General features: G+C 51.7%; 1 protein-coding gene across 1 annotated transcript in view; it reads right to left on the reverse strand.

Annotated features, from left to right (window-relative positions):
- The window catches only part of WDR18 (WD repeat domain 18), a 69,591-nt gene that overhangs the window by 2,873 nt on the left and 47,969 nt on the right, over positions 1–18,749 (reverse strand). Inside the window, exon 8 of the mRNA XM_015418922.1 lies at positions 17,333–17,499. Coding sequence (XP_015274408.1) covers positions 17,333–17,499 — 167 coding nt within the window. The remainder of the gene's footprint in view (positions 1–17,332; positions 17,500–18,749) is intronic.

The following is an 18,749-nucleotide window of genomic DNA, read 5'->3' on the forward strand; positions in this document are numbered from 1 at the left end:
ACTGTTTTGGACCAGGGGGCCGGGGGGGGGCTCTGCAACTTACCTGGCTGCAGGCTGCTGGGAGCAGGGGGCGGGGCTTGTTGCATGTGCCCGCCCCCTGGGCTCTTTACTGCCGGAGCTCCGCTCCTGTGCGCTCCTGCAGGAAATGACCCCTGCCTCCGTAGCAGCAGAAAAGAGCAAGAGTCCAGGAGCACCTGAAAGGCTAACAAGATTTATGGCAAGGGGAGGAGCTTTCTTGAGTTCAGATATCTGAATAATTGAGCGGTGACTCACAAACAGCCATACCCCTGCCACAGATTTAGTTCGTCTTTAAGGTGCTACTGGACTCTTTTCAACTAACACGCGTCTGGCTGGCGGCAAGTTCTCCTTCGGCACCGCACCGGGGATGAGCGAGCCTCTCTGTACTCAGTGACAGAGCATCACGCCGCAGAGGAGAAGTAGACAGATAATCTCTTAAGAGAACCCGGCGAGATCTGACAGCACCTGACGGGACGCGAAGGATGCAGCGTGCATCGGTAACAACTGGTCGGCGGGACGCAAATGGGCTTTGGCCGCTAAAAAAATGATAGAATCGGGGGGGACTGGACGTGAGCGGCAGAGTGGGCGCTCTGTGCCGAGGGCAGCTTGCAGCCCAGACTCATAGACAGAGATGCTCACAAAGGGATGGCTGGAATGGAATGTGGCTCTCGGTTGCGGGCCGAGAGACATAAGGTGCAAATCGAGGCAGCCTTGGACCCAATCTTGGCTGAGCCATGAACTCTACAGGTGGCTCCAGGTCGGCCTCCCTCAGCGTCTCCCCCCCCCCGGAAACACGGTGCTCCTAACACTGACCTACATTACAAGGGTGTTACCGGCAATTACAACTGACTATGTCCCCTCTAAGCTGTGGAGTCTCGTGAGCAAAAAATCTACTTTGTGAGCTCCTGGCATTCAAGTTGTGAGCGAGTGATTTGACTACTGCATACACTAGTTTGCTCTGGAGCCCTCCTTCCTGAGCTGAGACAGAAACGGGTGAGCCGGAGAGGCTAAAAAAACGGTGAGCTGGCTCACACTGACTCATACCGTTTGGACTGCAGAAATCTGGAAACCAAATGTAAATCAGAAACAGGGGCTCAAGCAGAGCGCAAGGATTAGCGCGACACACGAAACGATGCCAAAATTACAGACCGGTCAAGGGACAGTTTAGGAGAACCAGGTCAAGGCTGAATGAGGAGAAAACAGCCCTGGAACGTGTCCAGAGGAGGGCAAGGAAGATGGTGAGGGGTCTGGAGGCCAAGGCCTAAGAGGAAAGGTCGCAGGAGCTGGGGATGTTTAGCCTGGAGGGGAGAGGACAGAGAGGTGATACGATCACCATCTTCAAGGACTTGAAGGGCTATCCTACAGAGGATGGTGCGGAGTTTTCTGTTGCCCCAGAAGGTCGGACCAGAACCAGCAAGCTGAAATTAAATCGGAAAGAACTCTTCCTAACAGAGCGGCTCCTCGGTGGAACAGGCTTCCTCGGGAGGAGGCGGCCTCTCCTTTGGAGGTTTTCAAGCAGAGGCTAGATGGCCACCTGTCAGGAATGCAGAGTCTGTGCCCTTCGGCAGATCATGAAAGGGAGGGTTGCCTCAGTGCTTAGTTCTTGTGGCCCTCTCTTACATGCCCAGGGAAATGCTGATGGCCACTTTGGGGTCAGGAAGCAAGTTTTCATCAGGCCGGTTTGGCTGGGGATCCTGGAGGGTTTTTTTAGTCATCTCCTGTGCATGGAACAGGGGTACTGCCAGGTAGCCCTGTCACAGATCTGGAATGTGGAGGGGTGCCCTCCTCCTTGTTCTCGGCTCTGCCCTGTCCTGCTTCTGTGCGCTGTCTCGTGCTTGACCTTGCTGTCTACGGCTGCAATTAACTCGGCTGGGAAAGTTAACGGCTTTTGTGCTTTGCCCGCTTGCTTTTGCCCGCGCCAACTATAATCACTGGCTTGCACTCATGGGGGGGGGGGATGTTCGATTTTACTATAAGTCAGAGGCCCTTATACGGACAGCCATTCCTGACACCATCTGTACACGTGTTCTTTAATACTGGAAGCACTAATAAACAGTTATCTTCCCATGAAGCCCTGTGTGGTGCGACCTGATTGAGGAGCCTGACAGGTACTTGGGTGTGTGTGTGTGTGGGGGGAGTGATTTGTTAATTTCCTGCACTGTCCAGGGGGTTGGACTCGATGACCCTGGATGTCCCTGCAAACTCCATGATTCTACGATTCCCAAATCTCTTTGGAGCACACGTCCAGACAGAGGGGAGCTCCCGAGCAAACTCAATCAAGAAGAGGAGGAGGAGCAGCCCCACTTCTCGGGCTTGTCTGATTCTGGTGGCGGCGGCAAGACCTGCAACGGGAAGCCACCTGGAGAAAGCGGACCTGGCGGCTTGAGGAGCAGGGGAGAGAGGAGGCGGGGCAGGGGCTGCGCAATCCTAGGGGGGGCTGTATAGGAAGGGGGGGGCCTGGGGAGGGGCCTACGCTCCTGCACCGGCTTTCAGATGTCCCCTGTGATGCAAGAGGAGGCCTCCGTACACGTGCTGGGGGGCACAGTGCTGAGCACTGGGTGCAGACGACTGCGGTGGCGGGAAGGGCCGTCGAGTCACGGCCGACTCATGGCGACCGCAATATAGGACCATCTTATAGAGGACCTCTTTCCTTCTCTCTCTCACCAGGGCTTGGAGCTGTAGGAAGTTAACCTTTTTTTGACGTTAACCTGTTCCCAGTAAGTTAAACGTACCGACAGTGAATATGTCATGTAAGATGTGCTTCTCATTTTGTAAGCAAAATTTCTTTCTCTTGTTACCACTGGGAGTCAGACCGTCTTTGTAATTTGCTCAAACAGCATCTTCCCCCTTAACCGGCGACCGCAAAGGGTTCGAGGCAAGGGATGTTCTGAGAGGTGGCTGCCCGTGCCTGCCTCTGCATAGGGACCCTGGGGCTTCCTTGGTGGACTCCCATCCAGGTACCAACGGCTGGACATTGTAACTCCACATGCAAGAGGATCTGGGACTGAGAGGGTTAAGAGAATTCTCTCACTGGGGTGGGCTTGGCCCCACCGTCTTAGATGCCGGGCCTCTTTGGCTCTTGCTCACCGTCTCTGTTCCATCCTATAGAGGACCTCTTTCCTTCTCCTCTCTCGCACCAGGGCTTGGAGCTGTAGGAAGTTAACCTTTTTTTGAAGTTAACCTGTTCCCGGTAAGTTAAATGAATATGGAGAAACACGGCCCAATCAGAAAATAAATGAGAGTCTGACCCACAAATCAAGCAATCACCAAGACTTGCAAAGAAAAAACTTCCTGTGTATTATAATCTAAAGCTCTACAACATCATTCATAAATCATAAGAAAATCCTTGTGCACAGGTACATAATCAACGTCGTCTCCGGATTATATAACGACGTTTCAAAATCGGATCTTCCTCAGGAGATATTAGAGTTGTACAAAAGCTCTCTGTATTCATGAAGTGCTTGACAACAAGTCATAAGGAATACTACATTCAGACAGGATGCTGATCTCAATAAATGTTCCACGCGCAAGGGTTTTCTTATGACTTATGAATGATGTTGTAGTGCTTTAGATTATAATACATAGGAAGCTTTTCCTTTGCAAGTCTTGGTGACTGCTTGATTTGTGGGTCAGACTCGCACGCCTTTACACTTATTTTCCAACAGTGAATATGTCATGTAAAATGTGCTTCTCATTTTGTAAGCAAAATTTCTTTCTCTCGTTACCACTGGGAGTCAGATCACCTTTGTAATTTGCTCAAACGGCATTTTCCCCCTTAACCGGGAAACGTGGAGGATCGGGGATACTGAGGAAAGGTTCTGTGCTTCCAAGGCAATTTTTTTTTTTTTTACATCTGACCCAATACTCGTCGGGGCTGACCCGGCTTAGCTTCCGAGATTGGGCTTGCCTGGGTGCAGTGGTTCAAAGCGTCCAAAGCCTGCGAAGCGGTGCACGGAAACCACGGAGCAGGGCGAACGGGTGCCGCCCATGGCCCTTCGCAGCCCCTCACCCCAAGCCAGAGAAGAAAAGACGACAGGCGCCTCCTGGACCCCAAAAGCTGCCCCACTGGGAAGGGTGTTTTTTTTTTTTTTTTTTTTAAATAAACCTCCCTTGGGGTGGCTTGCAAAAAAGGCAGTATTGCCAGACTGGGGGTGGGGTGGATGTAAAGGCCTGAAGTGACCCACCCTTGAGTCTGTGTTGAAAGTCAGCCTTGGACTGGGGTCTTCCTCACGGCTCCCTCCTGGACCAAGCGAACAGAGAAGAAGCAGAAGAAGAGACTGGATCTATACCCCTGCCCTTCACTACCCAAGGGAGTCTCAGAGCAGCTCACAAACTCCTTTCCCTTCCCCTCCCCACCACAGACACCCTGTGAGGCAGGTGGGGCTGAGAGAGCTCTGACAGAAACGGCTCCTTTTCAAGAACAGCTGTGTCAGAACTGTGGCTTGCCCAAGGTCATCCAGCAGGCGCAAGTGGAGGAGGGGGGAATCAAACCCGGTTCTCCCAGATTAGAGTCCGCGCACTTAACCACGACACCAAACTGGATGCCTCCACCCCCCTCCCAGCACATGCAAGAGAGGCCCTGCTAAGTCTCCATCGAGATGGGGGGGGGGCCCTCTCCCGTCCCCCCCCCCAGCTAAGGCGGCTCATCGGGAACTCCAGACACGCAGGCTGAGAGCAGCTGTTCTCATTTGAGAGCAGACGTGCTGCTGATAACAGGAGAGACAGGAGATCTTTATCGCCGGTGCATGCTGGCTGTCGGGCTCCGTGGAGCCAGCCAGCCGCTCACCTCGACTGTTGTAGCTGCACCTCCGAAATGAGAAAGACAGAATGTCACCGTCCCCTCCCCCTTTGGGTGGGGGGGGAGAGGACCCCGAAAGACCGTGACCCCCAGGCCTTCCACTTGACTCCGGGGCCAACCTCTTTTACGAAGGTTGCAGATGTTTTCAAGATCCGTCACCCTTTACCAACTGGGCAGGTGAAACGGTGATTCCCGCGGAAGCTCAGTTGGGAACGTGCATGGAGCTGCCCGATACTGAACTTAGGCAGATCACGAGAGGGAGGGCAGGGAGGGTTGCATCAGGGCTTTGTTCTCATGGCCCTTTCTTACACGCCCGGGGAAATGCCGGTCGCCACTCTGGGGTCAGGAAGCAATTTTTCGCCAGGCCAGTTTGGCCGGAGATCCTGAAGGTTTTTTGTCATCTCCTGGGCGTGGAACAGCGGTCACTGGGGGGTGGGGGGAGGTTTTTGTGAATGTCCTGCCTTGTGCAGGGGGCTGGACTAGATGACCCTGGAGATCCCTTCCAAATCTGCAATTCTATTAATCAGACCCTCGGTCCATCAAAGTCAGTCTTGTCTACTCAAACTGGCAGCGGCTCTCCAGGGTCCCAGCCAGATGTCTTTCACATCACCTCCTGCCTGGTCCTTTCAACGGGAGATGCCGGGGATTGAACCTGGGACCTTCTGCGTGCCAAGCAGACGCTCTGCCACTGAGCCACAGTCCCTCTTTACAGCTCTCCAGAGTCTCAGGCGGAGGTCTTTCACATAACTCCTGCCAGGCCCTTTTAACTAGAGATGCCGGGGATTGAACCTGGGACCTTCTGCATGCCAAACAGATGCTCTGCCACTGAGCCACAGTCCCTCCTTACAGCTCTCCAGGGTCTCAGGCGGAGGTCTTTCACATCACCTCCTGCCTGGTCCTTTTAACTGGAGATGCTGGGGATTGAACCTGGGACCTTGTGCATGCCAGGCAGATTCTCTGTCACTGAGCTACAGCTGGTCAGCTGCTTTGGGTCCCCACGGGGGAGAAAGGTGGGGTATACAGATGGCATAAATAAATTAATAAAATTGTAAGAATGGGCTCACCAGGAGCTTAGCCCCAGGATCTGTTCTTAGTGTCACTGCCAAGCCCCCACTCGAAGGAGCACTCACAGAAATATAACATTTGTGCAACCCCCATCCTCCCAGGAGCTCAGGCTGGCGTGCACGGTTCTGTTCTCCTTTGTCCTGTCCCCAACAGCCCTGTAAGGTAGGTGTCAAACTTGCTGTTCATTTTACAGCTCCTTTACCACAGCAACCGGGGAAGGGGAGAATGTAGAGCCAAAATACTTTTGCTTCCTAGGTTGCTCTGATGTGCCAGACACCTTATCACCTCTGAGAGCCTTTAGTGTCCTTGAGTTTCATCTTTCCTTGCTTGCCTTTGTTTTTTTCCTGTTGGCGAAAGGGGGATGGCTGGCAGTTACATTTGGTGGGTGAAATCCCAGGGCTGATTGGTTCTGAACCTTTCAGGGCCCTTGCTTGAACCCTGTGTATCTACTGCTTTTGCACCTTTAACATCAGTTCTAACACAGCCAGTGTACAGGCTGGATCCTATCAATGTCTCAATAAACTTATCATTCTCAATAAACTTATCATTCTCATGCTGGGAATGGATTTATCCAGGAGTCTGACAGTAGGTTAAGGCTGAGATGAAGTGCTTACCGGCCCAAGCTCACCCTCAAGGTTCAAGACTGAATGGGCATTTGGAACCTGGGTCTTCTAGAACCTATGAGTCCCGACCACTTAACCACAACTCTGCCTGAGGAAATCAAGATAAATTACTCGGATCTTCTTCCATTCTGCAGGGCCTGCAAGACGGAGCTGTTCCGCCAGGCCTTCGGCTGAGGCGGCGGGCGTCCGTGCATGGCCTCCCTGAGGCTTTTGTCTCCCGTCCAATAACAGCTGGTCTATTATTATTCATCACCAATGAGCCAGGGAACCTCTCGCAGTCAGCCAACTTCTGTTTTGAGCTGTGACGACTGTTTTAATGTTTACTGCGGTGTTTTTAATTTTTAACTGTACTTATTGTACTGATATGTTGTTACCTGCCCTGAGCCCACCTGTGGGGCGGGCGGGCGATCAATATGAAAATTAAAAATAAATAAATAAATAAGAAGGTTCTGTCCCGGCTTTCCACAAACTATGCAAAACTGAATTATTCCAGAGAGCTCTTCGGTGCAGGCAACAGTGTTGCACTGTACTAAGTGATTCGCAAAGCTACTTGGGTAAATTATTCGGAACTGTAGTCTATACGCTGAACTGCACACCGGGAGGTCTGGCAGTTCGAGACCCGAGTGCCACGTGACAGAGTGAGCTCCTGTCTCTGGCCCCAGCTCCTGCCAACCTAGCAGTTCGAAAGCAAGAAACTGCAAGTAGATAAATAGGCTCCGCTTCGGTGGGAAGGTAACAGTGTTCCGTGCGCCTCGGCGTCTAGTCATGCCGGCCACATGGCCACGGAAACATCTTTGGACAGCGCTGGTTCTTCGGCTTGGAAACGGAGATGGGCACCACCCCCTAGAGTCGGATTCGACTGGCTTTTGAGCAAAGGAAACCTTTACCTTTACTTTTTAGTCTCATGTTAAAGCTTATGCTTTGCTTCAATTCTGGTTTTAAGATTCCTGACTGGGTCTACAACCCTAATCCTAATGCACTGTTCACTGCGTGTTCCATCCTGTTGAAGAAGAAGAGACTGGATTGATACCCTGCCCTTCACTTGGGAGTCTCAGAGTGGCTTGCAATCTCCGTTCCCTTCCCCTCCCCACAACAGGCACCCTGCGAGGTAGGTGGGGCTGAGAGAGCTCTCTCGAGAACTGCCCTTGAGAGAACTTATGACTGACCCACTCGGTGCAATCCACCTTGAGTCCAAGAGAAAAAGGCGGACTATAGATTACATAAATTAAACCCCACATTGGCTCTGAAAAGATTTACTGAGTACGAAACATCCCACCCTTCCGCCGGGGTTTTGCAGGAAATTCTAGGAGCCCGCTGTCAAATTTTAGACAGAGCTAAGGAAATGATTCACACTGTAATTCTAAGCAGAGCGAGACCTTGCTAAGCTCACTGACGTCAATAGACTTAAAAGGTGTGTTTAAGTCTGCTTCGGATGGGACTGTCAGGGTGGCCTAGGGCTTGTATGGACTCCGAGGGGGAGAGGGGGCACCTCTCCGGCAAGAAGCCACAAAACCTCGCACACGCAGGAAAGGTGCGAGGGAAAGCCAGTGTTGTTTACAAGCTCCTTCCTGCCCTCTCCGTCGTCCCAAGGACAAGACCTTGCCTTGTTTTTCCAGAAACAGAAGCTGGTTTTCCGAGGATTCTGGAGAGCCAGCCAGATTTCACAGCAGAACCGTGCTGTCTGCGGCACCCCAGCTGCCCTGTGAGGCACAAGGGGGCACAAGGTGTGCTTCCCGGCGTCAGAGAACAGGAGCGGAACTGACAGTGATCCTTCTGGGGATCGGTTTTTGAACAGCCAGGCAACACCCAGGGCGTCCCCAGGTGGGCTTCTTGCTTTGCTCCTCGACGCCTGAATAAACCAGAAGGACAAACTGCCCCGTGCTGGGAACACGCAGGCCTCCCTTTGGCCAGGAGCTCATCCATCAAAGACGACAGCCCATCAGTCTCCTGGGGGAGAGTGACGGACAGGAGAGATAACACATCCAAGACTCCTTGAGCTCGGAAGCAGGAGGAAGCTGCCGACACAGTGAGGGATGGTGGATGGCTCTTTTCAAGAGCGGAGGACTCCTTGCCGTCTTCCCAGGCCAGCTACGAGGGCATTTGATCTCCCACGGCTGGGAAACAAAACAGGCCCGCTTCTTGTAAGCGGCACACGTACAAGTTTCTAACAGTTCCCGACGTAGAGAGACAGATACAAGCAGGGAGGGAAAGAAAGGCTATTAGGTTGGCCAGCTGTTGCGAGGAAGAAACTGGGCTGCAAAAATTGCCAGCTGCTCAGGCATCACCGCCACGCTGAAGCTTAAAGAGAGCTGGAACCACAGGAAGGAACATGGACTGCGTCGGCCAGCAAGCTGGTATTGGGTCAAATTTAAAAACAAGTCAATTGCCTTGGAAGCTCAGAAACCTTACGCAGTATCCCTGACCTTCCATTTTCCCCAGATAAGAGTAAATGCTGTTCAAGCAAATTACAAAGATGATCTGACTCCAACGGTAACAAGAGAAAGAAATTTTGCTTATAAAAACAGAAGCGCCTCTTACGTGACATATTCATGTAGGGACAATTAACTTATTGTGAACAGATTCACTTCAAAAAAGGTTAACTTGCTACAGCTCCAAGCCCGGGTGAGAGAGAGAAGAAGAGAGGTCCTATCTCCCTTATAAATAAAAGCCGAATGGTGATGGCACTTCTCTAGAACATTCCACACGCTCCAAAATCAGTTCGCTCTCTGATCTGTCATTCAGAGGGTCTCCCTATCCACTGGCTGCTTTGCCTGAGTCCTGCCTCCAACATTCTAAACATTTTGCTGTTCCTCTCCCCCCATAGTCAGTCAGAACACAGAGGTTATTTGCATATGCAGCCTCATTGGCCTTTGCCTCGGAACACAGAGTCGTTTGCATATGCGACTTGATTGGCTTTTGCCTCTGACATTCTAAACAGTTTGCTGTCCTGAGGTAAAATGTGTCCAATCTCCAGGTGAGGGCTGGAGATCACTCAGAATTACAACTGCTTTCCAGTTGGCAGAGATCAGTTCCCCTGGAGAAAATGGTGGGCTCTGTATCCTTATATACTGCTGAGGTGGCCCCCATATGACAGCCAATGTGACATAGCAGTCAGGGCTTCAGAGCACGGGAGAGGCTGCAGGTGTGTGGGGGGTGGAAAGCTGAAGAGTGAGGGGGAAATAAAGGTAGGTTGATGACTGGCTGGGAAGGAGGTAGGGTTGCCAACTCCAGGTGGGAAATTCCTGGAGATGTGAGGGATGGAGCCTGGAGAGGGTGAGGTTTCAGGAGGTGTGGGACCTTGGACAGGTACAAAGCCATAGACTCCACCCTACAAACCAACTATTCCCTTCTGGGGAACCATCGTTGCCAATCTCCAGGTGAGGGCTGGAGATCACTCAAAATTACAACTGTTCTTTAGGTAGCAGAGATCAGTTCCTCTGGAGAAAATGGTGGACTCAGTGTCACTATACCCTGCTGAGATCGCCACAGCAAATTGACATGGAGTGTCCAAGGCCGGGGCACCCGCCCAGAGCCTCTTTCTAGAGGCCGTTGTATTTATTTCCACAACGGGCCTTTTTCCTAGTATCAAATAAAATAGAAGGCAAGAAAAGGCCAAAGAGGCTCAAGATCAAACCCATGAGAGGGTTGGGGGCCAACTGCCAAGTGTCCCTGAGTGAGAGAATTCTCTTAACCCTTTACCTCCCAGATCCTCTTGCCTGCCAACAGCTGGCATCAGAAACCAGGGTTTCAAGGGCACTGGAAATGGTTAACAGTAGCCTGACCCAATGCGTGATTTTGCAAATCGAGGTTACAGGCAGAGCACTGCACCTGGAGATGGAAACACTGGATGAAGGCAGCAAACCTGGCGGCTCTCCTTTGTGTTGGCCAGTGTGTCTGGAGGGTCAAGCTCTGGCCTGTATCTATGGCGGAGCATTTCAGGGCTCCGCCCCCCCTCAAATGTGAGGCACGCCCCACAACGGCTGCTGCTGCCCCTCTCCCCCTCCTCTGACATTAAGAAGAAGAAGAAGAAGAAGAAGAAGAAGAGTTTGGATCTATACCCCGCCCTTCACTTGGGAGTCTCAGAGTGGCTTACAAACTCCTTTCCCTTCCCCTTCCCACAACAGACACCCCGTGAGGTGGGTGGGGCTGAGAGAACTCAGACACAAACTGCTCTTTTTCAAGGACAGCTGTGCCAGAGCTTGTGACTGACCCAAGGTCACATCACCAGGTGCAAGTGGAGGAGTGGGGGAATCAAACCCGGTTCTCCTAGATTAGAGTCCGCACACTTAACCACTTGGCTCTCAAAAAAGGCCCTCCAGCTGATCGGTGGAGCATGTGGCCTCCCGATCAGCTGGAGGGCCCTTTACGTCTTGCAGCCGCCCCTCTCCCTCCCCTCCTCCAAGATTCGCCACTTGGGGGTCAGGGAAGGCGTGCAGCCGCCCCCTCCTCTCCCCTGCCACCCTACAAAATTTTCCCATGCCCCACCAAGCCAAATTTTCTGGCTACGGGGCCAGTCAAGCTGTGCTTTGGATTCTCAGCTGCAGTCAAAGCAACCTCTGGTTTGGGTCGAGGTCTGAACTGTTCTCCCTTAAACAGGGTGACAAGCAGTGCTCCCTCTAAGCTGTGGGGTCTTAGGAGCAAAAATTCTCCTTTGTGAGCTACTGGTATTAAAGTGGTGAGCAAGTGATTTGGCCGCTGCATAAATTAGTTGGCTCTGGAGCCCTCCTTCCTGAGCGGAGACAGAAATGTGTGAGCTGGAGGCTAAAAAACCGGGAGCTGGCTCACATTAACTCGGCTTAGAGGGAACACTGGTGACAAGTTGGGGACCCAGGAGGGAGAGGGAATCTCGTCCTCTCCCCCCTCCAGAATCATTTCCCACTTTCTCCCTGCCCTCCCCACCTCCTGCTCTCCCTTGCCAAACTCACCTCTCCCTTTCCCCCCTCCTCAATGTTCTCAGGCATCATTTTGGGTCCCTACAGCAACCTTAAACCCCCCCACACACACACACACACTTCGACATGTGTGCACATTCCTGTTTTGAGGCTTAGCCCAACAGTATATGGTTTATTTTTTCTTGCAAACCTGGGATCCCCCCCCCCCCCCCGCGGGTTGGGGCTCTGTCCGGGGGCCCCCCCCCCCCCCCGGTGTTTGCGGATTTTTTGATGTGCGCCAGGGGAGAAGAGATACTTGATTGTCACTAGTTTGGCAGCAGCAAAGCAAGCATACACGTTCTGCTTAATTAACTACACTCTCTAGCTGCAGTGGTCGGGTGCCTTCCCCCCACCCCAGCAGTCTGGATCGGGGAGATCCGGGTCCCAATTACCCTGCTCGGCCAGAAAGCTCACCGGATGGCAGGGGACGACCCTTCTGTCTGCACCATCTGGCCTGTAGCCACGGGTGCTGCTTGCTCACTCCTGCTGAGGTGGCCCCCCCCCCCGCGGTCTGAGGCTAACGAAAGCTTCCAAACCGTCTTTAGAAGCAGCCCCGTGCAAAGTAAGTGAGAGTACTCCAGCACGGAGAAGATTGCCGTATGACACGTCACAGCGGCCACGCCATCCTTTCCGAGGACCGATCGTAGCTGGAGAACGAGCCGGCTGATAAAACTCCTCAGTCCAGAGGCTGCCCCAAGGTTGCCGAAGCAACTCTGCACCCGGAACGGACCCTGCAAACGGCTTCCCTGATCCTCCAGGGAAGTGGTTCCCCGCCCACTCCCGGGTTCGCCCCTTCCAATCAAAGTCCCCATCATGCCTGGGCTGAACTTCAGTTCGCTCACGTGCATCCCCTCCGTCGCTGACCCTGGAGTGGGGAATGCTCATATGCAACTGCCTCCATTGCTGTCTGGGAGTTGAATATGTTGTCAAAGGGTTTCACGGCCGGAGTTCATTAGCTGTTGTAGATTTTCTGGGTTGTGTGGCCATGGTCTTGGCATTGTAGGACCTGACGTTTCGCCAGTATCTGTGACTGGCATCCTCAGAGGTATAACACAGAAAGATGGAGTACTCTCTGGGTCAGAATTCCATTCCACCTTGACACAGAGAGGACTCCATCTTTCTGTGTTATACCTCTGAGGATGCCAGTCACAGCTACTGGCGAAACGTCAGGTCCTACAATGCCAAGGCCACGGCCACACAACTCAGAAAATCTACAACAGCTAATACTGGGAGTTGGTTGCCCTGTTTGAATTTTCCTGATTCAAATAAGAACTGTTCTATCATTGAAGCCATGTAGCACAGGAATTGACACAGTGGGGATCATCTCTGCATTCAGCTTAGAGACTGACCGCCCTGAATTCACCTTCGGGATCTCTGAAGTTACATTTACTGAGACTTTGGTCATATTATGCATGAACCTACTCATGATATAGCACATTTCCTTGACTATTTTGTAGTAATTGTACATCTCTTTAAATACTTTGCAATACACACTGATAAGCTATACTTAAGCGTTGCTACGGTTCAACATCCTTTTGCACAGACTGCAGCAGTTACTTGGAATCCTAGTAGGATTACAGATCCAGAGGAGTTAGCCATGTTAGTCTGTTGCTGCAAAACAGTAAAAAGCCCAGTAGCACCTTTAAGACCAGTGTTCCCTCTAAGCTGAGTTAGTGTGAGCCAGCTCACAGTTTTTTAGCCTCCAGCTCACACATTTTTGGTCTTAACTCAGGAAGGAGGGCTCCGGAGCAAACTAAGTGATGCAGGAGCCAAATCGCTTGCTCACAACTTTAATGCCAGGAGCTCACAAAGTAGGATTTTTGCTCATCCGCAGCTTAGAGCAGGGGTGGCCAAACTGCGGCTCTTTCACACCTATTGTGCGGCTCCAGGCAGGGCAGGTGGGGAAGCAAAAGGGAGGCAGGCCTCCCTGATCAAGCTTTCCTTCTGCAGCCAGTGTTCTTTCCACGTTTCTTTCTCTTTTTCTCTCTCTCCCTTCCTTCCTTCCCCTCTCTTTTCCTTCCTTCCCCCTTCCCTCACTTCCCCATCTATTTGCTTTCTTTGTTTCTCTCTCTTTCCACCTCTTTCACTCTCTCTCTCTCTCTGACAAATAAATATAATTAGCAAACAAATCAATATCATTGGACAAAAAATATCATTATCAACAACTGGTTTTACCCCTTTTGTCTTTATTTTTGGCAGTCTCATTTAACGTTAATAAAAAAACGTGTGTGTAATATTTGTCTTGCGGCTCTCAGACATCTGACATTTCTTCTATGTGGCTCTTACATTAAGCAAGTTTGGCCACCCCTGGCTTAGAGGGACCATTGTTTAAGACTAACAAACTTTATTGTAGCATAAGCTTCCGAGAAACACAGCTCTCTTTGTCGGATGCATCTGACAAAGAGAGGTGTGTTCCTCGGAAGCTTATGCTACAGTAAAATTCGGTAGTCTTAAAGGTGCCACTGGGCTTTTTACTACTTACCAGGATTATAGAGTGTTGTATTTTTTTGTGTATCTTTGACTGTGTGTCTCACACTTTTGGCGGTGCTGAAGAAGCAGGTGGCAGGTGTGGCCAGGAGTGCCTTTAACCCGGTGCGGCTGGTTATCCAGATGCAGCCCTTCCTAGGCAGAAAAGACCTGGCCACTGTGGGGCATGCCCTAGTCACATCTAATTAGATTACTGTAATGCAACCGAGGAAACGCAGGGAAAAGTTGAAGGACGTTCACGAGACCTGAGAAAGGCTGCTGACAACAGGGCGTTTTGGAGGTCATTCATTCACAGGGTCGCCGGAAATCGGGAGCGACTTGACAGCATTTAACACCCACACACAATGCGATCGACACAGGGCTGCCCTTGAAAAGCGTTTGGAAACTTCCACTGGTACAGAAGGCTGCAGCCAGGACACTGACTGGAGCGGGTCACAGGGACCGTATCGCTCCAGTCCTGGTTCATTCCCACTGGCTCCCAACTTGTAATAATCATTAATAATAATTATCGCATGGCAGTGTGTGTCATATAGCCAGAAAAGCCTAAGATTGTCTGGCAGCCAGAAGTTCTAGCTCTTTTAGCGTTAGCCACCACTAGGTGGCGACCTAGAGGTTTTTTTAAGGCAAGAGATGTTTCAGAGGTGGTTCGCCATTGCCTGCCTCTGCATCGTGCCCCTGGTATTCCTTGGAGGTCGCCCATCCGGATACTAGCCAAGGCCGATCCCCCTTAGCTTCCGAGATCTGACGAGATCGGGCTAACCTGGCCCATCCAATTTGTTTCTTGGCCTAATTCAAGGTGCTGGTGTTGACCTTTAAAGCCCTCTAAGGCCTGGGGGGCCAGCACAACTTTAAGGTCCGCTTTCTCTCACATGAACCTATCCAACCATCATGGTCTTCTTCTGAGGCTTCCCTTTGGGTGCCTACCAATGTTCCCTCTAAGCTGTGGAGCCTTGTGAGTAAAAATCCTACTTTGTGAGCTGCTGGCATTAAAGTTGTGAGCGAGCCATTGGGCTCCTGCATAAATCAGCTTGCTCTGGAGCCACCTCTCCTGAGCTAAGGCACAAAGGTGTGAGCCGGAGGCTAAAAAACTGTGAGCTAGCTCATACTAACTCAGCTTAGAGGGAACACTGGTGCCTACGCCTTCGGATGTCGGGCAAGTGGCAACCGGAGAGGGGGCTTTTTCAGTCATGGTGCCAAGACTATGGAACTCCCTTCCCCGGGGATATCTGTCCGTCCCCTTCTTTCACTGCCTTCTGCCAGTTGGGGTGAAGACTTTGTTTCACTCCCCGAATACGCCCTCCTCCCTGCTCTGTGCTTGTAACTGGTGTCCCTTTTTCATGCATACATATCTTCAGGGCCAGGGTTCCCGCTAAACTGAGTCAGTGTGAGCTAGCTCACAGTTTTTAAGCCTCCGGCTCATAGATTTCTGTCTTAGCTCAGGAAGGACGGCTCCAGACCAAACGAACTGATGCAGTAGCCAAATCTCCCACTCACAACTTTAAGGCCCGGGAGCTCACAAAGTAGAATTTTTGCTCACAAGACTCCAGAGCTTAGAGGGGGCATTGTTCAGGGCTCTTTTTTGTAGCAGGAGCTCCTTTGCATATTAGGCCACACACCCCGCTGATGTAGCCAATCCTCCAAGAGCTGACAGTAGCCCCTGTAAGAAGAGCTTTGTAAGCTCTTGGAGGATTGGCTACATTAGGGGTGTGTGTGTGGCTTAATATGCAAAGGAGCTCCTGCTACAAAAAGAGCCCTGTGTGATGTTTTAGTTCTGGTTTTATGATGCATTTTTATATGGCTCTGTTTTCGGCGGCCGGTAGCCCTCACTGGCCTGAAGGGCAGGCTATAAAGCAAAGAAACAAACAGATACTCGGAGAGACTGCTGATGCAAACAAAGTTTCCACTTCCCAGCCATGGCTTACAGCCACTGCTGAGCCTCTGGCTGTCATGATTTGCTTAACGGGTTTTAAAGGCTATCCGAGCTTGCCATAAATCCTGATAGTTAGTTATGCACAGCTGCTGCCTAGTCATACCCTCCAAGATCCCCAGGTGAGGTGGCGAAGTCCCAGGCCCTTCCTGACTCAGCCGCTGGACTTTCCCGCATCCTCCTTTTCCTTGCTTGTGTGTTCCTGTTGGGGTTTTTTTGGGTGTGTGTGTGTCGGGACAGTGTGTGACTGCAATAAAGAAGGCCAATGCTATGCTGGGGATTATTAGGAAGGGTATTGAAAGCAGATCAGCCAATATCATAATGCCCCCTATAGAAATCAATGGTGCGACCTCATTCGGAGTACTGTGTGTGCAGTTCTGGTCACCACACCTTAAAAAGGATATTATCGCTTTGGGAAAAGTGCAGAAAAGGGCAACTCGAATGATAAAAGGGTTGGAACACTTTCCCTATGAGGAAAGGTTAAAGCGCTTGGGGCTCTTTAGCTTGGAGAAACGATGACTGAGGGGTGACATGATCGAGGTTTATAAAATTATGCCTGGGACAGAGCAGGTAGAGAAAGAGGTACTTTCCTCCCTTTCTCACAATACAAGAACTCGTGGGCACTCCATGAAACTGCTGAGCGGTCGGGTTAGACCGGATAAAAGGAAGTCCTTCTTCACCCAAAGAGTGATGAACACATGGAATTCACTGCCACAGGAAGTGGTGGCGGCTACAAGCATGGGGAATTAGATAAGCATATGGAGCAGAGGTCCATCAGTGGCTATTAGCCACAAGGTATAGATAGGGGCTCTGGGGCAAGTGATGCTCTGTATTCTTGGTGCTTGGGGGGGGGTCAACAGTGGGAGGGCCTCTAATGTCCTGGCCCCACTGGTGGACCTCCTGATGGCACCTGGTATTTCTGGCCACTGTGAGACACAGAGTGTTGGACTGGATGGGCCTTTGGCCTGACCCAACATTGGCGTCTCTTATGTTCTTATGTTCTGCCGTGGTTGGTTCTGCACGTGCTTTGCTCCCTCTAGTGGTCAACTGGATATTACACAGCTACCCATCAGGCCATGTCTCCCTGCAGATTTAAACTGCAGGTTTTAATCCCGGGGCATAAACTGGTGTAATACTGAATTGACCACCAGGGGGAGCAAACCATGCGTGGAACAGGAAAACCCCCTGCAGCGACAGGCGCACACATGAGCAAGGAAGAGGAGAATGCGGGAAAGGCCTCTGTCAACAAGACGCCGAGGGAGACAACGCATGTGCCTCTCGCCCAAATCCTCTCCTTCCCCAGCATTAGAATTGTACCCTGATGCTCAGCAAAGCCCATTTCTGACTCGCGTCGCATCGGCAAGGGCCCGCCAAGGGCTGCCCCTTCTCCTCAGGCTGAAACCGACAGGAGCTTCACTGTCTCAACACGGGAGACGTGCAATTCAAGAGTGCCCCCCCCGCCCCCCGACTTCAGCCCCCGTACCTTCTGATGCAGGCCGAGGCAGAGAGTCAGCCCCTCGCCGTCAGAGTGTTCCATGTTCTCCATGTTGTGGAGGTGGCGGCTGAACTTCGGCAGGGGCACGCTGGGCTTGCTGTCCGGATTGATCATGTTGGCCGGTGCCAGAGTGATGAAAGCGTTGGTGATTGGGCCTGAGGAAGGGGGAAAGAAAACAGTTTCAACGTACAAAGCCCGGGCACGCAATGTCCAAAAGACAAGAAGCTGGGCGCTCTTAACCAAGCCCACTGAAATTCTTGCTCTCTGAACAAATTCCAGAGAAACTGGCTATAAATATAGTTTGGGCTCTGTGCTCGTGATGGACAGCATCGAAGCCACACCCTTTCACCCCTGGCCACCCTCTTTGGGATCCTATGGCATCCCTTGCCCTGGCAGCTATGTTTGAAAGCCTTCCAAGGAGATGGAAAATGCAACTGGCACCAGATACCAATCCCTGCGGCCTGGCATGCCCATTTCTCAAGTTAAAAGGCAAAAGCGTTCAGCCCCCTCACTCGGTACAGGCTACTCTTGCTCGGAAGCAGCTTTCCAAGGTTCAGGTGTGATGTTCTCTCTGGCCTGGAAGCTAGAAGAGGAGGAAAGCTGCAGTCAGGGGGGAAAAGGGGGTGCAGAGGCCAAGAATGAGCCACTCCTAATGTGGAGGGAGGATGCCTGTGCACAGGAGAGGAACTTGTTTGCTTTAGAGCTAACGGAGAGGAATGGCTCCACTTCCCAAAATTCTACTGATGCAGACTCTGAGTTGGCACAATGAGCTGTCATTTTTGAGAGCCAGTTTGCTGTAGCGGTTAAGAGCACGGACTCTGATCTGGGAGAACCAGGTTTTGAGTCCCCACGCCTCCACATGCAGCTGCTGGTGTGACCTTGGGTCAGTCACCTCTCAGAGCTGTTCTCTCAAGAGCACTCCTCGAAAGAGATCTCTCAGTCCCACCTACTCCACAGGGTGTCTGCTGTGGGGAGGGGAGGGGAAGGGATTGTAAGCCGCTCTGAGACTCCTTCGGGTAGTGAAGGGCTGGGTATAAATCCAATCTCTTCTTCTTCAGCACACTTCCTCAGTATCACAGTAATTTAAGGCTCTCCATTCAGTTTCGAGGCTGTATCCTACCCCATTAGAACACCAGCAGCTTCTAGCTTACTGGAGGTCCTCAGGGCAGGTCGCTGTAGCTATTGAGGCTCAGACAGTGTTGCACGGTGGTATCGGAGCAAGAATATGGGTGACCCTGGTCCAAATCCCCTCTCTGCAACGAAGCTCAGTGGGAGACCTTAGATCAGTCACTCTCTCTCTCTCTCTCCCTGGCCTACCTTACAGGGTTGTCAGGGAAGGGAAACTGTGTATGCTGCCCTGAGCTCCTTAGAGGCCCCGTGGGGTAAAAATGAACAGATGGACTCT

Source organism: Gekko japonicus, unplaced genomic scaffold (genome assembly GCF_001447785.1).
Source record: "Gekko japonicus isolate JY-2015 unplaced genomic scaffold, Gekko_japonicus_V1.1 scaffold2262, whole genome shotgun sequence".
NCBI lineage: Eukaryota > Metazoa > Chordata > Lepidosauria > Squamata > Gekkonidae > Gekko > Gekko japonicus.